The sequence below is a fragment of the Myotis myotis genome, unplaced genomic scaffold (assembly GCF_014108235.1).
Source record: "Myotis myotis isolate mMyoMyo1 unplaced genomic scaffold, mMyoMyo1.p scaffold_m19_p_2, whole genome shotgun sequence".
In the NCBI taxonomy this organism is placed as follows: Eukaryota; Metazoa; Chordata; class Mammalia; order Chiroptera; family Vespertilionidae; genus Myotis; species Myotis myotis.
In genome coordinates, this window is record NW_023416324.1 from 22,035,019 (window position 1) to 22,051,695 (window position 16,677).

Consider the following 16,677-nt stretch of genomic DNA (forward strand, 5'->3'; position numbering starts at 1 on the left):
TTCCAGCTTTGCTCTTTATATACCAGCAACACTAAACTGCTTATACTAGTAGAGTTTCCACTATATACCAGGCGGTTTCACACTTTTGTGTCTTTGTTCTTGCATTCCCATTGCCAGGGAATACAACTGCCCAACAAGCACAACTTTCAATTGTAGGGAAGTTATAGCAATGTTTTGCAACATAGAAAAAGTGAGTGTTGATGAATGTTCTCCTTCTAAATGTGTCCTTGGGATAAATTCCTAGAAGGGGAATTACTAAGTCAAAGAACATAAACCTTTTGAAGATCTTGATATCTATGCCAAAAAACTCTGTTCAAATTCCCAAGCACAATATGAGGGCAACTACATAACCCCTCAGCAGCACTAGATATTTTTCATTCATTTTCATCAATATGATGGATTAAAAATTATGTCATTTTAATCTTTGGTTCTTTGGTTAGTAATGAGAATGAACATTTTTTAAATGTTTATAAGTCATTTTAATTTCTTATGTTACTCTCTGTTTATGTCTTTTATTCATTTTTTTCTACTAGGATATTGTGTTTTTAAAAAAAAAATGACGAGAAAAGATCTGATAAATTAAAATATATAACAAATCTGTCATGTGTTGCTTGCATGTTCACTCAGTTTGAACACACCTGATTCTTGGTTCTTTCATGGTAAAAGCTCCAAACTTTCCTAAAACATAAGTAGTACAATCTAATGCCCACCAGAACTACTCCTAACAATACCAACTTTGCACCTCAATACTCAATCTGCTCACTAGCATGCTGCTTTTAAGCACCCAGCTCAGAAATTTGAAGACTAACCTAAGGAGCCCACAGCACTAAATCTAACGAAGTATTAGCCCCCAAATACAGAAAAACTAGGAAATGCTTCTTCCTTCCCTGTACTTGGAATCCCTCAAATATCATGGTTCAGGGTAAAAAAAATTGTCTTGGTCCTCCAAAAAATCACCTGTAGTTAGGAGGTACAGTAGCATCGAAAAAGAACATGAGCTTTAGAGCGGACAAACCTGGGTTTAGGATCCTGGCTCTATCATGTTTTTGCTATGTGATCCTAATCAAGTCATTTTGCTTCAATTTCCTTATCTATAAAATGAGAATAAAACTATTGATTTTAGGTTTATCCTGAGAATTAAATGAGATAATATATGTAACGTTTGTAACCAGGGGTTTTGAATACTGTAGGTGCATTCCAAAAAACATGGTTTTCCCACTCTTATGGTGCCAAATCAGTAACTTATTTAATTCAAATGATATTACATAAAATGTTAGCCTGAAATAGCTGTCCCAGGAAAGCATCATCTAGGTAAAAAACATTTAGGTCAGCTTTCTGTCAACTGCAATTTCCAGTGCTATAATTATGCAATCATCAACCACCTCTGCAAGACAACAAAAACCCCAAAGTTGATGTTACTGAAATTGCTAAATACAGCAATTACTTGAGTCTCAAAATCATGACCACCAATTCCTTTAGGAAAGCAATAGAAACCTTTGTAATTATAGGACCAAAAGGCTGATTAGTTATCCCAGACAGTGGTCTCTACAACAGAAGCCTCTTCTGGTCACTGCCCAGAATGGCAGCATACTCAGAAGTCTTTCTCAAATTGCAATTTTCTCACATTTCATACTCTGAAAAGAAACAATGTCAACAAATGAACTGAAGGGGAAGGGAAGAAAAAAAAGGATATCCTTTGAAATCTAGCCTTCTTGGCACTCTTTTCTGGCAAGAGGCTCTAAACTGGTGAAATAATCTCTAGAAGGAAAACATACTTTATGAAATCTATCAGCATAACCCCTTTCCATGGGAAAAGCAAGGAACACATTCTCCCTGTAACATTGATTCTTTTAGGAAAGGAAGCAAAGTATCATTTACTAAGCACTATGTTCAGACGCTGTACTATACTATTTAATTATGTTATCTCTCAAATCAAATGAGGTAGGTCTTGCCTTCCTTTAAGGACAACAGGTAATCTGCTCAAAGTTTTATTATTATTAAATGTTAATATCCAGCTCCAAGTCCAGCTGCCAGGTCTGTCCAACTTTGAAACTTTTCTCTTTTCATTACACATCAGCAAATCTCCAAATGACTATGCCAATTCCTTCATATGAGAAAAAACCCCAATTTAATTGTTAGTACCAAAACAAAACAAATAATTCCAACTAAGTGTCCACCAATAGTCTGTTTCTGTCAATTAGCACACTGCTTTTCTGCCTCCTTCTGTTTTACCAACTTCCCTATATAGTCTTTAAAATGAACTGAAGGACTGACACGAAATGCCCTTTTTTAAAAACCTTATGCTGAACCGGTTTGGTTCAGTGGATAGAGCGTTGGCCTGCGGACTGAAGGGTCCCAGGTTCAATTCCGGTCAAGGGCATGTACCTTGGTTGTGGGCACATCCCCAGTGGGGGGCGTGCAGGAGGCAGCTGATCGATGTTTCTCTCTCATTGATGTTTCTAATTCTCTATCCCTCTCCCTTCTTCTCTCTGTAAAAAATCAATAAAATATATTAAAAAAAAAAAAAAACCTTAATAAATCTATAAAGAAAATGGTACCTGTTGACAGCCACAGCACACTGAAGCAGAAGCAAATATAAAACAGATGCAGGCTTCTCAACCACTTCACAGATGTCTGCCAACAAAATCCTGATAAAATCCAGGAAGCAGAACCTGGCTTGATTCCCAGCTTCTTCTCCATTGCCTTACAGATAGGCAGAACCAGTCCACTAGAAAGAGAGAAAGAGAAGAAATAATATGCCAAGTAATTAATAATTGATTCCTAGAAATGTGGCGTGCTAGAGAACATGATAAATTAGGTGGAAGACAAATTTCAAGTTTGTCTTTCACTGCTCATCTCTGCCCATAAATTTTAAACCTAAGCTTTGACATAGCCTATAATTATCAGGATAAAAACATAGCAAGGGATGTGAAATGAATCTACTGTAAAACGGAAACACCTTGTATTCCATTATTTTCTAGTCTAACAGTAAATCATCTAAGTGGAAGAATGGAAAGAATACCAGCCTGAAAAAAAGATCTGAGTTTCAGTACCAGTTCTGCTAACAGCTTTGTGGCTCTGACCAATACACTTTCTTATCTATGAAAAGATGAGGTTGGACCTGAAGGTTTTATGTAGACATGTTTTTGTTTTTTAAATTTCATGTGATGGTCTTAGGCAGGGCATATACTTTTCAATTTGCTACTGCCCCACGACTATTATCTTAAAATTTTATCCAATTTATACTTCAATGTCACCTCCCTGACCACTAGAATCATTTGCAATTCCTGACTTGAATTCATACATTCAACAAATATTTACCGAGCCCCTACTGTGTGCTTGATATTCTGCTGGCTACTCTAGAATCTAGGGGCTATTTGATTTATGTCCCTTTCAGGAGGAAAACATAATTTTCCATCAATTTCTTCTGTCTTACACAACTTCCCTATATCATATAATTATATAAATCCTGGCAACATTATTAGAGTTGATCAAGTTCTGAAAAGCCATTCAAAAACTTTCTGTCCAAGCCCTGGCCTATATAGCTCAGTTGGTTGGAGAGTCATCCCCTACACCAGAAGTTGGTGTTTGATTCCTGGTCAGGGCACATACCCAGGATTCAGGTTTGATCCCCAGTCGGGACATGTGTGGGAGGCAACTGTAAAATGTTTCTCTCTTATATTGATGTTCCTCTCCCTTTCCCCCTCCTTCCCTCTATTTCCCTCCTTTCCTTTCTGTTAGTGTTAGGGTTTGGCCTGAGTCACCTCCCTTAGATCAATTTTTTAAAAGAAGCATCTGTCTTAAATGTGCACCTGTCATCTACATCTGGCAAATGGCACAGACTGACAACCCCGTTGCCAGTCAACATACAGGGAGAATGGCATTGCATGGGTGGGATATGAATACTAATATCAGGAAAAACACACACACACACACACACACACACGGCTACAAAAGATACAGCCCAACCAAGAAAAGGCTCTCACTGAGCCTTAAGCATACAAAGGACTTCATCTTTCTCATTCACTTCCATCCATTCCTGTTTTTAGATGTTTTGTAATTGTGTTAGGGGAAAGGGGGCAGAAAGGTGTGTGCACCAGACACATGCTCAAGAGATTAATAAACGGAGCCTAAGTTAGAAAGTACTAGTATATCCAGCAACTTCTCTAGCCTCCTAAGATGTAATGGGAGAGAGGGAGAGAGGGAGAGAGGGAGAGAGGGAGAGAGGGAGAGAGGGAGAGAGGGAGAGAGGGAGAGAGGGAGAGAGGGAGGGAGGGAGGGAGAGAGAGAGAGAGAGGGAGGGAGAGAGAGAGGGAGAGAGAGAGAGGGAGGGAGGGAGGATGTATCTTTGTCTTCCACAAAAGGATTTTAAACTCAAGGTGACTCAGCACCTGTTATCAATAATAGCGTGACAGGTGGGCGATAGAAGCATTAAATGAATAGGTTTTGAAAATGGGAGTAATAAACACTACTGAATTAGCAAGCTGATTAGAAGCACAATGTCTTACAAATCATGCATAAGAGAGAGGCAGAGCTATGCTATGAACTCCCACCCAGACACTCCTATGAAACCTACAATTGCCAAAGGGCACAAAAAGGCTTGCTGACCGGGGCAGGAATAACACATCACCAAGATCCAAATGGTTGGTTACAGAGTCAACGGTAACAGCCCAGGAAGACAACGCACACCCCCACAATACTTGACAAATGAAACTCCAGAAAAGCCTGCAACAGTTCTGGCATTTGGGGCGTTACAAGTCCACCCGAAATAAAAGCACTCTCTGTTGCAGCAGCTGTTCAGACAGAGCAGGGGGTAATGTTTACTTAATACTTCAGGTTGATGGGGAATGTATCCTAGTTCAGTCTGTCAGCTACATACGTGGAACTCCATTTATGTACACAGCGATAAGATATGTTTGAACAGCCTATTCAGTTGGTGTGAGTAATCAAGAATAAAGCTCCCTTTAAAAAAAAAAAGTCTCAGATATTTGAGAAAGTTACAGAACAGACTGTCATGAATAAATAGCTTTGCTTATATTTGCAGGCATTGTTTTCCAAATAGCTGGGGAAATGAACAGATTGTTCTGGGGGGGGGGGGGGGTCGTCTATCCAATTTGTTCCTAGCTTCCAGCCTGTTAATCATATAAGAAAGCACACGAGTCAGCTAATTCTCTTCACCTGCTGCATCTACTGTCGGTTGGGCACAACCACCATGAGGTGAGAGAAGGCAAAGCTTGCCTGGAATCCTGCCTGGTTCTCTTTTGATTTCCTTCATGCCACCTTTGTGCTCCCCGCAAGCCCCCACGGGACCCCTCCGTGGGGCAGAATTGTCCAAGTCTTGGAAAAGGCAGGTTTCCGCAGAGTAATTTACACGTCGTGCTCAGCCCCGCCCTCCTTAATCTGCATCAACTTTCTATCCAGGTGCAAACGCCAAACACCTGAGACAGCAGCTAAGGGCGAGGCTGCAGAAGCCGAGGGGCTGAGACCGCGGCGCCCCGAGCCGGTCTGTCCTTCAGGGATGGAGGGAGCTGCCAGGCCCGGCCTGAGAAGAGGAGTGCAGCCTGGGACCCGACCTCCGCACCCATCAAGCCAGAAGCAGCTGGCAGTCCTAGCGTCACCTCCGGGCCCCATCACCCCGCAGCGCACCCCAGAAATAGCCCGTTCCGCCTGCCCCTCCCCTGAGCTCGTGGTCCTCGGCCGGGCAGTCGGCCGCCTCGGGCCACCTACCAGGGCTCAGGGCCTCACAGCGGGGCCCCGGCTATCGGGCGCCTCCGCCGCCTCCCGGTCCATGGGGTCGGGACCCCACCTCCGCTCCCCTCACCCGGAGTGGGAGGAAGAGGAAGAAAGTAGCACGGGCTTCCCACCCAGCAGTTCCCTCTCGCCTCAGCCTTGCCGGACAGCGACGGCGGCCGGAAACGCCGCCTCCTCCCACCTCCGGGCGCAACCCGGAAATACACTCTTCATGCTTAGCTAGCCCTCCCGCCCTACCCCCCGCCCCCCAAGGAAACTCAACTCCAGCCGCGAGACCGACGGGAGGAGGGGCAGGGCTGGGAGGCAGAACTACCTACGGGCTGAGGAACCAGAGCCTCCGGGCCGTCGCCTCCCGCACTCCAGAGGCGGTCTGCACCTCCGCCTGCCCTGCGCGCGCCCCGGCCCCGGACTCGGGCAATACCCACAAGCAAGATGGCGGCAGCGGCAGCACCTTCGACGGCTTAGCGCCCCTCCGTGCTATTGGTCAGCGCCCCGAGTGAAGCCGCCTCTGATTGGTCGAGAGCGCTGCGGGGGTGGGGGCGGAGCTACAGCCGCCGGGAGCTGGGAGTGGGCAACGCGGTGTGAGCAGCGGCCCCAGGCTCCCGGAGCAACGCGCTCGCTCGGAGAGGACTTCGCCGCTCGGGGCCGCAGCCTGGTGAGCTCAGCCCCCTTCAGGCCCTCCCCTGCCTCCCAGCCGGGGCCTCTCCGAGCTGGCGCTGATCGACGCCGACACACCCCGGAGACCCTATCGTGACTCCATCGCGCCATATCGCGACATCTTCGTGCCCTGTCGAGACTCCATTTTGTCACAGCTCTTTTCAATAGATAGCTTTTTTCTTTTTCTTTTTTAATTTGCCCTCTCATCTTTGGGGGCTGTCCCTTGTGATATTGCCGTGATCTCTCCGTGACATCACCGCACCATCGTGAAGTGTGATCTCATCGCCGCCCTGTCGTGACTTCATCAATGTCGTGTTGTGACCTGGCTGCGGCCGGACAGGTGGTGACTGCCAGGAACCCCTCTCCCCTTCTCATCCCCCCATCTCTGCAGCCCCTCTTCGATTATCCGGCTTTTGGATTCTCCGTTGTCCTGGGAGCTACCCGGGACCCTTTCTTGCTTCTCCAGCCCCTGCCGGCACCCACAGGCTGGTAGCGAGGCGGGGAGGGCGAGGAGAGGGAGAGCAAGGGGTTAATTCTGCTGCTGCTGCTGCTGCTGCTGCTGCTGCCGCCGCCGCCGCTGCCACCCGAGGGAGGGAAAGGAGAGGAGGCAAGGAGCCTGCGGGGGCGACCGAGAGCCCTGGCTGGAGGGGTGGGGTCCCCAGGGGCCTCCAAGCCTCCCCTACTCTGCGCCCTGCATCCTCATTCAGCGGAGGCTTGTGTCCTGCCTTCTCTGAAGAAGGGAGGGGAAAGGAAACCTAGGATGCCCTTTTCCCTCATGTCAGTCTGAGTACGGATAATCGAACTTCACCCTTCTATGTCTCCATTCCTACCTGTCTGTCCTCACCACTCCCTCCCTGTGTGGCTTAGTGGAGGGAGATAAAACTAGGCTGCTGGTGCCAGGGGAGCGCTGGACTGGGCGGCCAGCCCCCTCCCATTCCCAGGAGGTGGTGAGGAGAGCTGTCCAGCTGAGCAGCAGGATGCATGGCCCTTTCATTCCCGCTTTCTGGAGGTGACCTTGGACCAGGGTCCCTTCATCCCTAAAGATTTGCAGGTCCAGCCCCTTAAAGGGAGGTCACTCCTGAGGAGCCCATCCCTCCCTCTGTGCTAATCCCTCCTTCCATCTTCCACTCCCACCCCTGCCCCTGCCCCCGCCCCCGCCCCTCCTCTGCAGAGGGATGCTCAGTCCCTCTTGTGTTCACAGTTGGGCAAGACTGGCATCATGGCCTCGGATTGTGAGCCAGCTCTGAACCAGGCAGAGGGCCGAAACCCCACCCTGGAGCGCTACCTAGGAGCCCTCCGTGAGGCCAAGAATGACAGCGAGCAGTTTGCAGCCCTGCTGCTAGTAAGGAGCTAACTGAAAATGGGGAGGTGGGAAGGGCTGGGTGGTTGGGCCCCTAGGAATGGGGTCAGCAAATCCCCAAGGATATATAGGTGGTGCTGGCAACCCTGGAGTCACCAAAGTAGACTCAAGATGCCTCTTGGGACTGAATAGAGGGGCAAAGGGGAGAATGGGGGTGAATAATGTTTGTGGCCCTAGGAGCTTTGGAGGAGGCTGCCTGGGTCTGCTCTCTGGGGTGTCCCAGAGCAGATGGGAGCTGACTCATAGGGTAACAGCAGCAGGTAGTAACAAGTGCAGAGTACTTGAGGGCTGGGGATGGTTGTTCTGGGGGTGGGAAGAATAGCAGGACTGGAAGTGACCGGGAAGGGGTCCCAAGGGGATGGCCAGGATGGCAGTAGGGAGGTTGAGGATAAGGGAACTGGCTCTGGGCTTAATCCTGTTGGAGAAACCCAAGCTGGGGACAGCAGAGCAGAAGCTGCAGTGCTGGGAAGAGGGGGGTTGGTGTGTGGGGGGTGAAGGGAGGAGGGAGTACAGCCCGCTGCTTGTTTGCCATGGCAACAAGGAGAAGGCTCTGGAGTCAAGGGCTCACACTGCAGCAGAGGAGGTGTTTAGGTGAAATGTAAGGGGAAATGTTTTGACAGGCAGAGTGGCGAGACACAGGAGCCATTTCCCCTGAGAATGTGGCGGGAATGGATCAGAGACTTCGCTGGAGGGAGCAATAGAGAAGGGACTCTAAATCCTTGGAGGATCTTAAATGCTGAGTTCTAAGCCCCTTCCAACTCAGGTTGTACGCATCTAGATTAGACATCAGGAAGAACTTCCTAACTGACCAGGTGATGAAATGGAAGAACGGTTAGTTGAGGAGGCCTGGACCTCCCTTCCACGGAGATAATCATAGATGAGGGATCCTAGAAGTCACACCTATCTGCCTCCAGGGAGAAGGAAGGAGCTGGATGAAATGATCTCTGGGAGGCTTCCTGATCCCAGAGTGAGTCCCGTTACTTAACCTAATCCTGCTAGAGTCAACACCCCAGGGTACAAGGGGACAGTCTTTGCCACCTCGTTCATCCTGCTGATTGCACATACTCCCCCTTCAGGTGACCAAGGCAGTCAAAGCAGGTGACATCGATGCCAAAACTCGGCGGCGGATTTTTGATGCCGTGGGCTTCACCTTCCCCAATCGTCTCCTGACCACCAAGGAGGCACCGGATGGCTGCCCTGACCACGTTCTCCGAGCCCTGGGTGTGGCCCTGCTGGCCTGCTTTTGCAGTGATCCTGAACTGGCTGCCCATCCCCAGGTCCTAAACAAGATCCCCATCCTTGGCACCTTCCTCACAGCTAGGGGGGACCCTGATGATGCTGCCCGCCGTTCCATGATCGATGACACCTACCAATGCCTGACAGCTGTGGCAGGTACACCCCGTGGGCCCCGGCACCTCATTGCTGGTGGCACCGTGTCTGCCCTGTGTCAGGCATACCTGGGGCATGGCTATGGCTTTGACCAAGCCCTGGCACTTCTGGTGGGGCTGCTGGCTGCTGCTGAGACACAGTGCTGGAAGGAGGCGGAGCCCGACCTGCTGGCGGTGTTGCGGGGCCTCAGTGAAGATTTCCAGAAAGCCGAAGATGCCAGCAAGTTTGAGCTCTGCCAACTGCTGCCTCTCTTTCTGCCCCCGACAACCGTGCCCTCTGAATGCCTCCGGGATCTGCAGGCCGGGCTGGCACGTATCCTCGGCAGCAAGCTGAGCTCCTGGCAGCGCAACCCTGCACTGAAGCTGGCAGCCCGTCTGGCGCACGCCTGTGGCTCCACTTGGATCCCGGCGGGCAGCTCCGGGAGCAAGTTCCTGGCCCTGCTGGTGAATCTGGCATGCGTGGAGGTACGGCTGGCACTGGAGGAGACAGGCACAGAGGTAAAAGAGGATGTGGTGACTGCCTGCTATGCCCTCATGGAGTTGGGGATCCAGGAATGCACCCGCTGTGAGCAGTCACTGCTTAAGGAGCCACAGAAGGTGCAGCTTGTGAGCATCATGAAGGAGGCCATCGGGGCTGTCATCCACTACCTGCAGCAGGTGAGGGTGCAGTGACCCCAGAGGGTGCACTGTGGGGGGAGCCAGTAGGCATGGGGAAGGGGAAAGTAAAACTCCTGCCCCTCCATGTAATGGGGAGACAGTGAAGATGCTCTTACTGAGGGCTGATCCTGCATCACTCCTGGATGGAGTGTGTGACCGAGCCTTCCTCTCTCTCCCTCCTTGTGCCCCCACACAAGCACCATACCACACACCATATGTGCACTCACATCACAGTACACACACGCGCACATAACACAGTAACCTCCCACTCACAACTCTCCCCCCAGTACACACACACACACACACACACACACACACACAATTGAAGCAGTCTGTTCTGCTCAATCCGTAGCATTGTTTTACACACATGCACATACAAACTTGAAACCCTGTAGGGAAAAGGAGCGAGGCTGCCTGGTTCCTGCTCTCTGTAGAAGTTCAGCTAACTCCGCCCGGTTCAGAGCTTCTGTAGAGGCAGTGTTTACTTAGCTCTGGACCTCCACGTTCCTTCTAGCCCTGAAATACTTTAGAGGTGGCAGGACAAGGGGAATACTAGTTGAGTCCCAGCAAGTACAAGGGCATGACATCTATAGTCCAGTTGGCAGACATGCATTGAGGGCCTGCCTTAGATGGCCCAGGCTAGAATTCCCTTCTAGTTGTTACTGCAAAGCTGGCTGGCATGCTGTCCAGGCAGGGATCCTGCTCCATCTCAAGGGGGTCCTGTGGCTACAGGTGGGGCCGGAGAAGCAGAAGGAGCCCTTTGTGTTTGCTTCGGTGCGGATCCTGGGTGCCTGGCTGGCCGAGGAGACCTCATCCCTGCGCAAGGAGGTCTGCCAACTGCTGCCCTTCCTCGTTCGCTATGCCAAGACCCTCTATGAGGAGGCTGAGGAAGCCAATGACCTCTCTCAGCAGGTGGCCAACCTGGCCATCTCCCCCACCACTCCAGGGCCCACCTGGCCAGGGGATGCTCTCCGGTGAGTTTGTAGTTGCAGTTTGTCCAGCCAGACTGTTTTAAAGAAAAGTCTCCAGTCATAACTTCCTGACTGGAGATTGCTCTGAGGATTGTCTCTGTTTGTCTGAGAAGGCTTGTTCCCACAGGACTCCTGGACTGCCAAGTCTCACTTGTCAACCCCAGATTGCTCTATTAGGAGAGAACTCATGCTTATTGAATATCATGCTAGACATTTTTCTATACCCGTTACCAAAATGATCTCATTACATCCACAGAGCAAATCTGTGACGTCTGTCTCATCTGCATCTTCAGGATGAGAAAAGTGAGACTTAAGGAGGTTAAAGTCACACACTCACACCATGTGGCAGAGCCCAAGTCTGAGCCTAGGCCTGTGCATCTCCAAAGCTTGTACTTTTTCTGCGATACCTATGAGGATGTGTCCTCCTCCCCTACTTCCATTTCTCTTAAGTGGGGTGCCCCCAAAAAGGGAATCTCTCCCCACTCCTCACACATCTGTCCCTTCCATACCCCTAGGCTCCTTCTGCCCGGCTGGTGTCACCTGACCGTTGAAGATGGGCCACGGGAGATCCTGATCAAGGAGGGGGCACCCTCGCTTCTGTGCAAGTATTTCCTGCAGCAGTGGGAACTCACATCCCCCGGCCATGACACCTCAGTGCTGCCCGACAGCGTGGAGATCGGCCTGCAGACCTGCTGCCACATCTTCCTCAACCTCGTGGTCACTGCACCAGGATTGATCAAGTGAGGCTGGGGAGGAGGTCAGAGGAAGCAAGGGGGCTACGGCTCAAACTTGCCCAAACTTCCATCTACTTTGCTTCCCTGGGACCATGTGTTCCTGTTAGTGTTAGCATGAAAGGGTCTCAATACACTGAATCACCCCATACAATGATGTGGCATCTCTGGAATCCCTCTGGGCACATCTGCCCATTCTAATCATAACCCAGATGCCATGAATGGAGCCCAAATTAACTCTCCACCCTGCTGCCTAATTTGTTTGCCAAATCCTGGCCTGGTGAAGCCGGAACCCCAGGATCCCAAGCTTTCCCAGGGTTTGGTCTGACTCTATCAACTCTCCCCTGCCCCCCATCTTTACTGCCCTTTCTTCCCAGGCGAGATGCCTGCTTCACTTCTCTTATGAACACCCTGATGACATCGCTACCTGCACTAGTGCAGCAGCAGGGGAGGCTGCTTCTCGCTGCCAACGTGGCCACCCTGGGCCTCCTCATGGCCCGGCTCCTTAGCACCTCTCCAGGTAAGTCCTGGGGACCCAGTCCTAATGGATGGAGGCAGACGGCTAGGTGGACCTGCTGGCCACTAGACATGTCACCATTTTCAGAAAATGGTTTTACAGAATTTTCCAATCCAGAGGAACTCTCTATGTCTCCATCCCCAACCCCACCCTACCCTTTGCAAAATGATCATATTCTCTTCCTTCTGAAGACTTTTAAGGCAAGGTCTGGTGGGTGTAAGTACAGGCCTACTCAAAAAATCCAGCAGCCCAAGGAATCTGAATCCAGTGTTTTCAAGGTGGAGCCACCCCCAGCCTTGAGTCAGAAACCTAACTTCTCTCCATTGAGGTTTTTCTCTGCTTGGCACCTCACCTCCCTTGTGACAAGCTTCAGTGCTTGGTGCTCCTCTGCACATTCCCTCTCCCCAACCCAGCTTTACTCTGGCTGTGTGCGGGGGGAGGGGCAGCCCCTCCAGCCCCTGCCAGCCCTTTGTGTCTCCCACTTTGGCTGTGGGTGTCTGCTTAGGTCCCTCTGTCCCTGCCTGTTCCCTGTGCCCCATCTGTCAGGTTGGAAGAGCTGAGCAGATGCCTGGAAACAGGGTGTACTGAGCCTGTACCCTCAGCTGCCTCTGTTCCCTATAAGGATCCCAAGGGGGTACCCAGCAATAGGACAAGGAGCCCCCCTGCTCTCTAGCCCCGAATTCCATCAGTCCCAGGCATCACCACCACAGGCCCTGAGCAGAGCCCCAATGCTGGTTCACCCACAAATGCCACCAGGTTAGACTAACAGCCTCTGGGGGAGAGACTGCAGTGCAGGGGTGACCCCCAGCCCAGCAGGTAAGCAAAGCTAGGTCACGAGCTCCCGGTCCCCTTTGGCGCCCTCTTCTGGCCTAAGAAATCAAATTGGTGCAACTTTCTCAGCCTGTTGAGGAGCCCTAGGCCCAGCCCAGCAGGGCTCTTGTCATTACTCAGGCTATATGACCATGAGGTTGAGTGCACCAAGATTATTATATTTAATTCTCACAGCAGATATTTAAGATTATAGTACTACTGTAGGTCCCATTTTACAAGTGAAGAAACAAGACCCAGAAAAGTAATTCACAAGGTCACACAATGAAATCAAAGGTGGGGCTTGAACCCAGGAAGGCTCATTCCAGGCTATGCTTTGCTCCCTGAGTGCCCACATAGAAAGGGAAAGTAAGGGTCTGGCAAAGCAGCTGGCCCCTCTGGTTAATGCCCCCACTCCTTGCCTTCCAGCTCTTCAGGGAACACCAGCATCCAGAGGTTTCTTCGCGGCTGCCATCCTCTTTCTATCCCAGTCCCACGTGGCGCGGGCCACACCTGGCTCAGACCAGGCAGTGCTGGCCCTGTCCCCTGACTATGAGGGCATCTGGGCCGATCTGCAGGAGCTCTGGTTCCTGGGCATGCAGGCCTTCACTGGCTGCGTGCCACTGCTGCCCTGGCTGGCCCCTGCTGCCCTGCGCTCCCGCTGGCCACAGGAGCTGCTCCAGCTGCTCGGCAGCGTTAGCCCCACCTCCGTCAAGCCTGAGATGGTTGCCGCCTATCAGGGTGTCCTGGTGGAGTTGGCACGGGCCAACCGGCTGTGCCGGGAGGCCATGAGGCTGCAGGCGGGTGAGGAGACGGCCAGCCACTACCGCATGGCTGCCCTGGAGCAATGCCTGTCAGAGCCATGAGGGGTTTCCACTGGGGATAGACCGGGGGGTGGGCAGTGAGGGAAGGTGGGAGGAGGCCTCTTCCCTGAAGCCCCCAAACTGGAATCCCCTTCCCAAACTCCCCCCCCAAACACCCCAGCTTTCTGGCTTTTTCAAGGGCAAGGGCATGGTGCCCACCCTTCAAGTGTAAGGAACTGCGTCCCGCCCCCTGGGGCCGCTCAGGGGCAGGGGTTGTCTTGGAAATCAACGTGGCTGTCCCCGCCAGGACGGGGAAGATTGGAGTAGCTCCCAGGGAGGGGGCACTAGGTATCATTGTGCCCAATGTCTGGCTCCCCCATAGGAGGGAGGCCCCAGGGTGTGTCAGGGCTGGCAGGAGCTGGCTGCTTCAACCCATATGCCCTGCCGGCCAGGGTGTGGGCTCCCCTAAGCTGTGGTGCCCCTCTGGCCTCCCAGGTCCATATCCTTTAAATTGGCCGTTTTCTTCTTGCCCTTGGCCCTGGTGGGCAGAGAGCAGGTTCAGGCCATTGACATTGCAGTTCTTCCTATCAACTTAAGTGACCCAGGGTCTGAAATGCCCCATCCGTCTAAGGAAACCTGGGCAGACAGGCCTGGAGGGGGCAAACCTTCCACCTGAGCTTCCTTGAGGGGACCCAGAAGCTCTTGGGTCCTGGTCTCTAAGCTTTTGTGTCATGTTGCAGCAGAGTGATGATGAGGGTTGGGGGGTTATTTATTTTGCTTGTCCTTATCTGCTTGGACACCTGAGCATCTGACTTCTGTCCCGCTGGTGCCGTGTGGCCTGGCTGGGAGGGACACTTCCCCAGAAACCGCATGTTTCCCTAGCGATTGCACCCCATCGCCATCGTGGTGCCTGGCTTTAAATCCCACCCCTGCTTATGACTCCTTTCTGCAGAGACACGCGACTGGCGGCTCCAGCAGGGACTACCATTCTTAGGAACCCAAGGGGACCCCAACACACACACCTGATTCCTTGCTTCCCTCCTTCCCGCACCCCCCTATCCCCAGTGCGTTCTGTGATCGCCAAGTTCAAAGCTGTGCACATGTGGACACAATAAATGTTCATTGGTGACAAGATGGCTCCTTTGTGGTTTATCCTGAATCTTCTCTCTCTCAGGTCCCAGCAGATCACAACTACCATTTGCTGAACACAAGCCCTACTGAGCATACTTCACAAGTGTTATCAGCCCACCCAAGAACCCTATGAAGCAGGCATTGCCCTGATTTTACAGGTGAAGAAACTTAGGCATAGGTAGGTGATGTGCTCAAGTTACAGCTACTAAGTGCCAGAGCCAGGACTTCATGCAGGCCATCTGACTTAGCCCACACCCTTCATTGCTAGTGTAAGGTTGCAAACTCGAGTTGATGTAAGCAGGTCTAGTGGGGGTCCTGGTGACCTGTACAAATGAAATGCTGCCCCTCCATGTAAGCAGGTTGTTGCCAAGTGGCAATGCCACATTCTCTAATTTTTTTTTAATCCTTACCCGAGATATTTTTTTCATTGATTTTTAGAGAGAGTAGATGGCGGTGGGGGAGAGAAACATTAATGTGAGAGAGTCACATCAATCAGTTGCCTCCTGAATGCGCCTGACAGGCCAGGGATCAAACCTACAACTGAGGTACATGCCCTTGACTGGGAATCAGACCTGCAACCCTTCAGTCTGACAGTGGACACTCTAACCACTGAGTCAAGCTGGCCAGGGCCACATCCTCCAATTATTAAAGAGATTTCAGAAATCCTCATCTTTATATGGAATCTGACTTTCAAATGTTGATAATTTTTAAAATTCAATCACTACTACCCCAACACACATCTGCAGGCCAAATGTGGCTTTCAAGTAACCAGCTATTCACCTCTGTTCTATGCAAGTGAAAAGAGGAGGGGCCTGAGACTTCAGCAGGAGATGAGCAGACCACCCACTGCCTCACCAGGCCTGAGCCAAAGCCGTCAGATTGGAGCTAGCCCAGCCCAGGGCCCACACTCTGCAGACTCTTGTCCATAGGCCCTTAAGTCTAGCATTCTCTAAGTATGTCCTAAATGCCTCCTTATGGTTGGCTATGCACAGACAGGGATATTTATTTACTTACTGGATATACAGAAAGTCATGTTCTTAGCATGGATTCCCTGAAATCTGAAAAATATGAAAAGAAAAACCCTGCTCTCAAGCAGCTTAAAATCTAGAGGGGAAACAGACAAGGCAACAAACAGTTCCTAAAGGTATAAACAGTTGCTCCTATGGGGGTTTGAACAAAGTGTGGCTGGAGCCTGAGGGCCCCTTGGCCTGGCTGAATAAGTCCAGGAAAAGTATTTGCTCTGAGACCTGAGGATGAGTGGGGCTTGCCAGGTAGACAAGCAGAGGAACAGCAGGTAAGGCATATAAGCTTGGGAACTGCAAGTAGGTCATTAATGCTCTAGTGGAGAGTGAGTGGGAGTGTGGAAGATGCGTGGACATGAACCAGATCTTAAGTCCTGCTGTGCTGTGCTAAGAAGCTTAGATGTGGGATCATGCTGAGGCTGCAGACTTTTGAGCTCATTGAATGTGATCCAGTTTGCATTTAAGCAAGATGATTTTGGCTGTAAGGGGGACAACTGAAGCACAGAGCTTGAGAGGAGGTAGTAAGTCTGAACTAAGCCAGTTGCAGTGAGGATGGAGAAAATATAGGTAGGAGTTATTTAATAGGGCGTGGTGATTAATTGGAAGTGAAGATGGATGAAGAGCCAAGGATGACTTCCAGGTTCTTGATCTAGGCCACTGAGTGGATAAGGCCATGAGGAACACTAGGAAACAGGATGGTACAAAACATAAGCTCTAAATGTAAAGGGTGCATTTGTGCTAGTTGTGGAATATCCAGGGGCAGTTTCTTTCTGAGCTCTGGAGTTGAGACAGGTCTGGATGAGCAACAGATTTGTAAGTTGTTGTAGAGGGTCCTTAAAGTCATGGGAGTGATTGAGATCATCTGGGGAACTTCAAAGAGAA

The 16,677-nt window shown here is 50.7% G+C and overlaps 2 protein-coding genes across 16 annotated transcripts in view; one reads left to right on the plus strand and one right to left on the minus strand.

Annotated features, from left to right (window-relative positions):
• KIAA0319L (KIAA0319 like) overlaps window positions 1-6,169 on the minus strand; it is a 111,243-nt gene extending 105,074 nt beyond the window's left edge. For 4 of the 9 annotated variants that reach the window (XM_036352499.1, XM_036352497.1, XM_036352493.1 and 1 more), the window contains exons 1-2: window positions 6,065-6,169; window positions 2,559-2,728 (exon numbers count right to left, since the gene is read on the minus strand). In XM_036352499.1, the coding sequence (XP_036208392.1) occupies window positions 2,559-2,700 (142 nt within the window). In that variant the 5' untranslated portion in view covers window positions 2,701-2,728; window positions 6,065-6,169. Of the gene's footprint in view, window positions 1-2,558; window positions 2,729-5,178; window positions 5,670-5,727; window positions 5,933-6,064 lie in introns of those variants that run through there. The other 5 variants (XM_036352495.1, XM_036352494.1, XM_036352496.1 and 2 more) reach the window with 5 other exon arrangements.
• NCDN (neurochondrin) lies at window positions 6,158-14,776 on the plus strand. Of its 7 annotated transcripts, XM_036352504.1 has the most exons (8): window positions 6,158-6,406; window positions 6,681-6,748; window positions 7,610-7,750; window positions 8,845-9,813; window positions 10,546-10,787; window positions 11,300-11,524; window positions 11,893-12,035; window positions 13,269-14,776. In XM_036352504.1, the coding sequence occupies exons 2-8, from the start codon at window positions 6,716-6,718 to the stop codon at window positions 13,703-13,705; spliced, it is 2,190 nt and encodes a 729-aa protein (XP_036208397.1). In that variant the 5' UTR covers window positions 6,158-6,406; window positions 6,681-6,715; the 3' UTR covers window positions 13,706-14,776. The 7 variants fall into 7 exon arrangements, with proteins under 7 accessions (XP_036208397.1, XP_036208396.1, XP_036208398.1 ...); XM_036352503.1 differs by having other exon boundaries at window positions 6,158-6,748; XM_036352505.1 differs by lacking the exon at window positions 6,681-6,748.
• Window positions 14,777-16,677: the final 1,901 nt, after the last annotated feature.

Excerpts from the sequence above, each read along its gene's own strand:
- NCDN (XM_036352503.1), top strand. The coding sequence starts at position 6,716 with ATGTCGTGTTGTGACCTGGCTGCGGCCGGACAG. Across the intron at positions 6,749-7,609 it reads ACCTGGCTGCGGCCGGACAG|TTGGGCAAGACTGGCATCAT; the intron begins GTGGTGACTGCC and ends TTGTGTTCACAG. Across the intron at positions 9,814-10,545 it reads TCATCCACTACCTGCAGCAG|GTGGGGCCGGAGAAGCAGAA; the intron begins GTGAGGGTGCAG and ends CTGTGGCTACAG.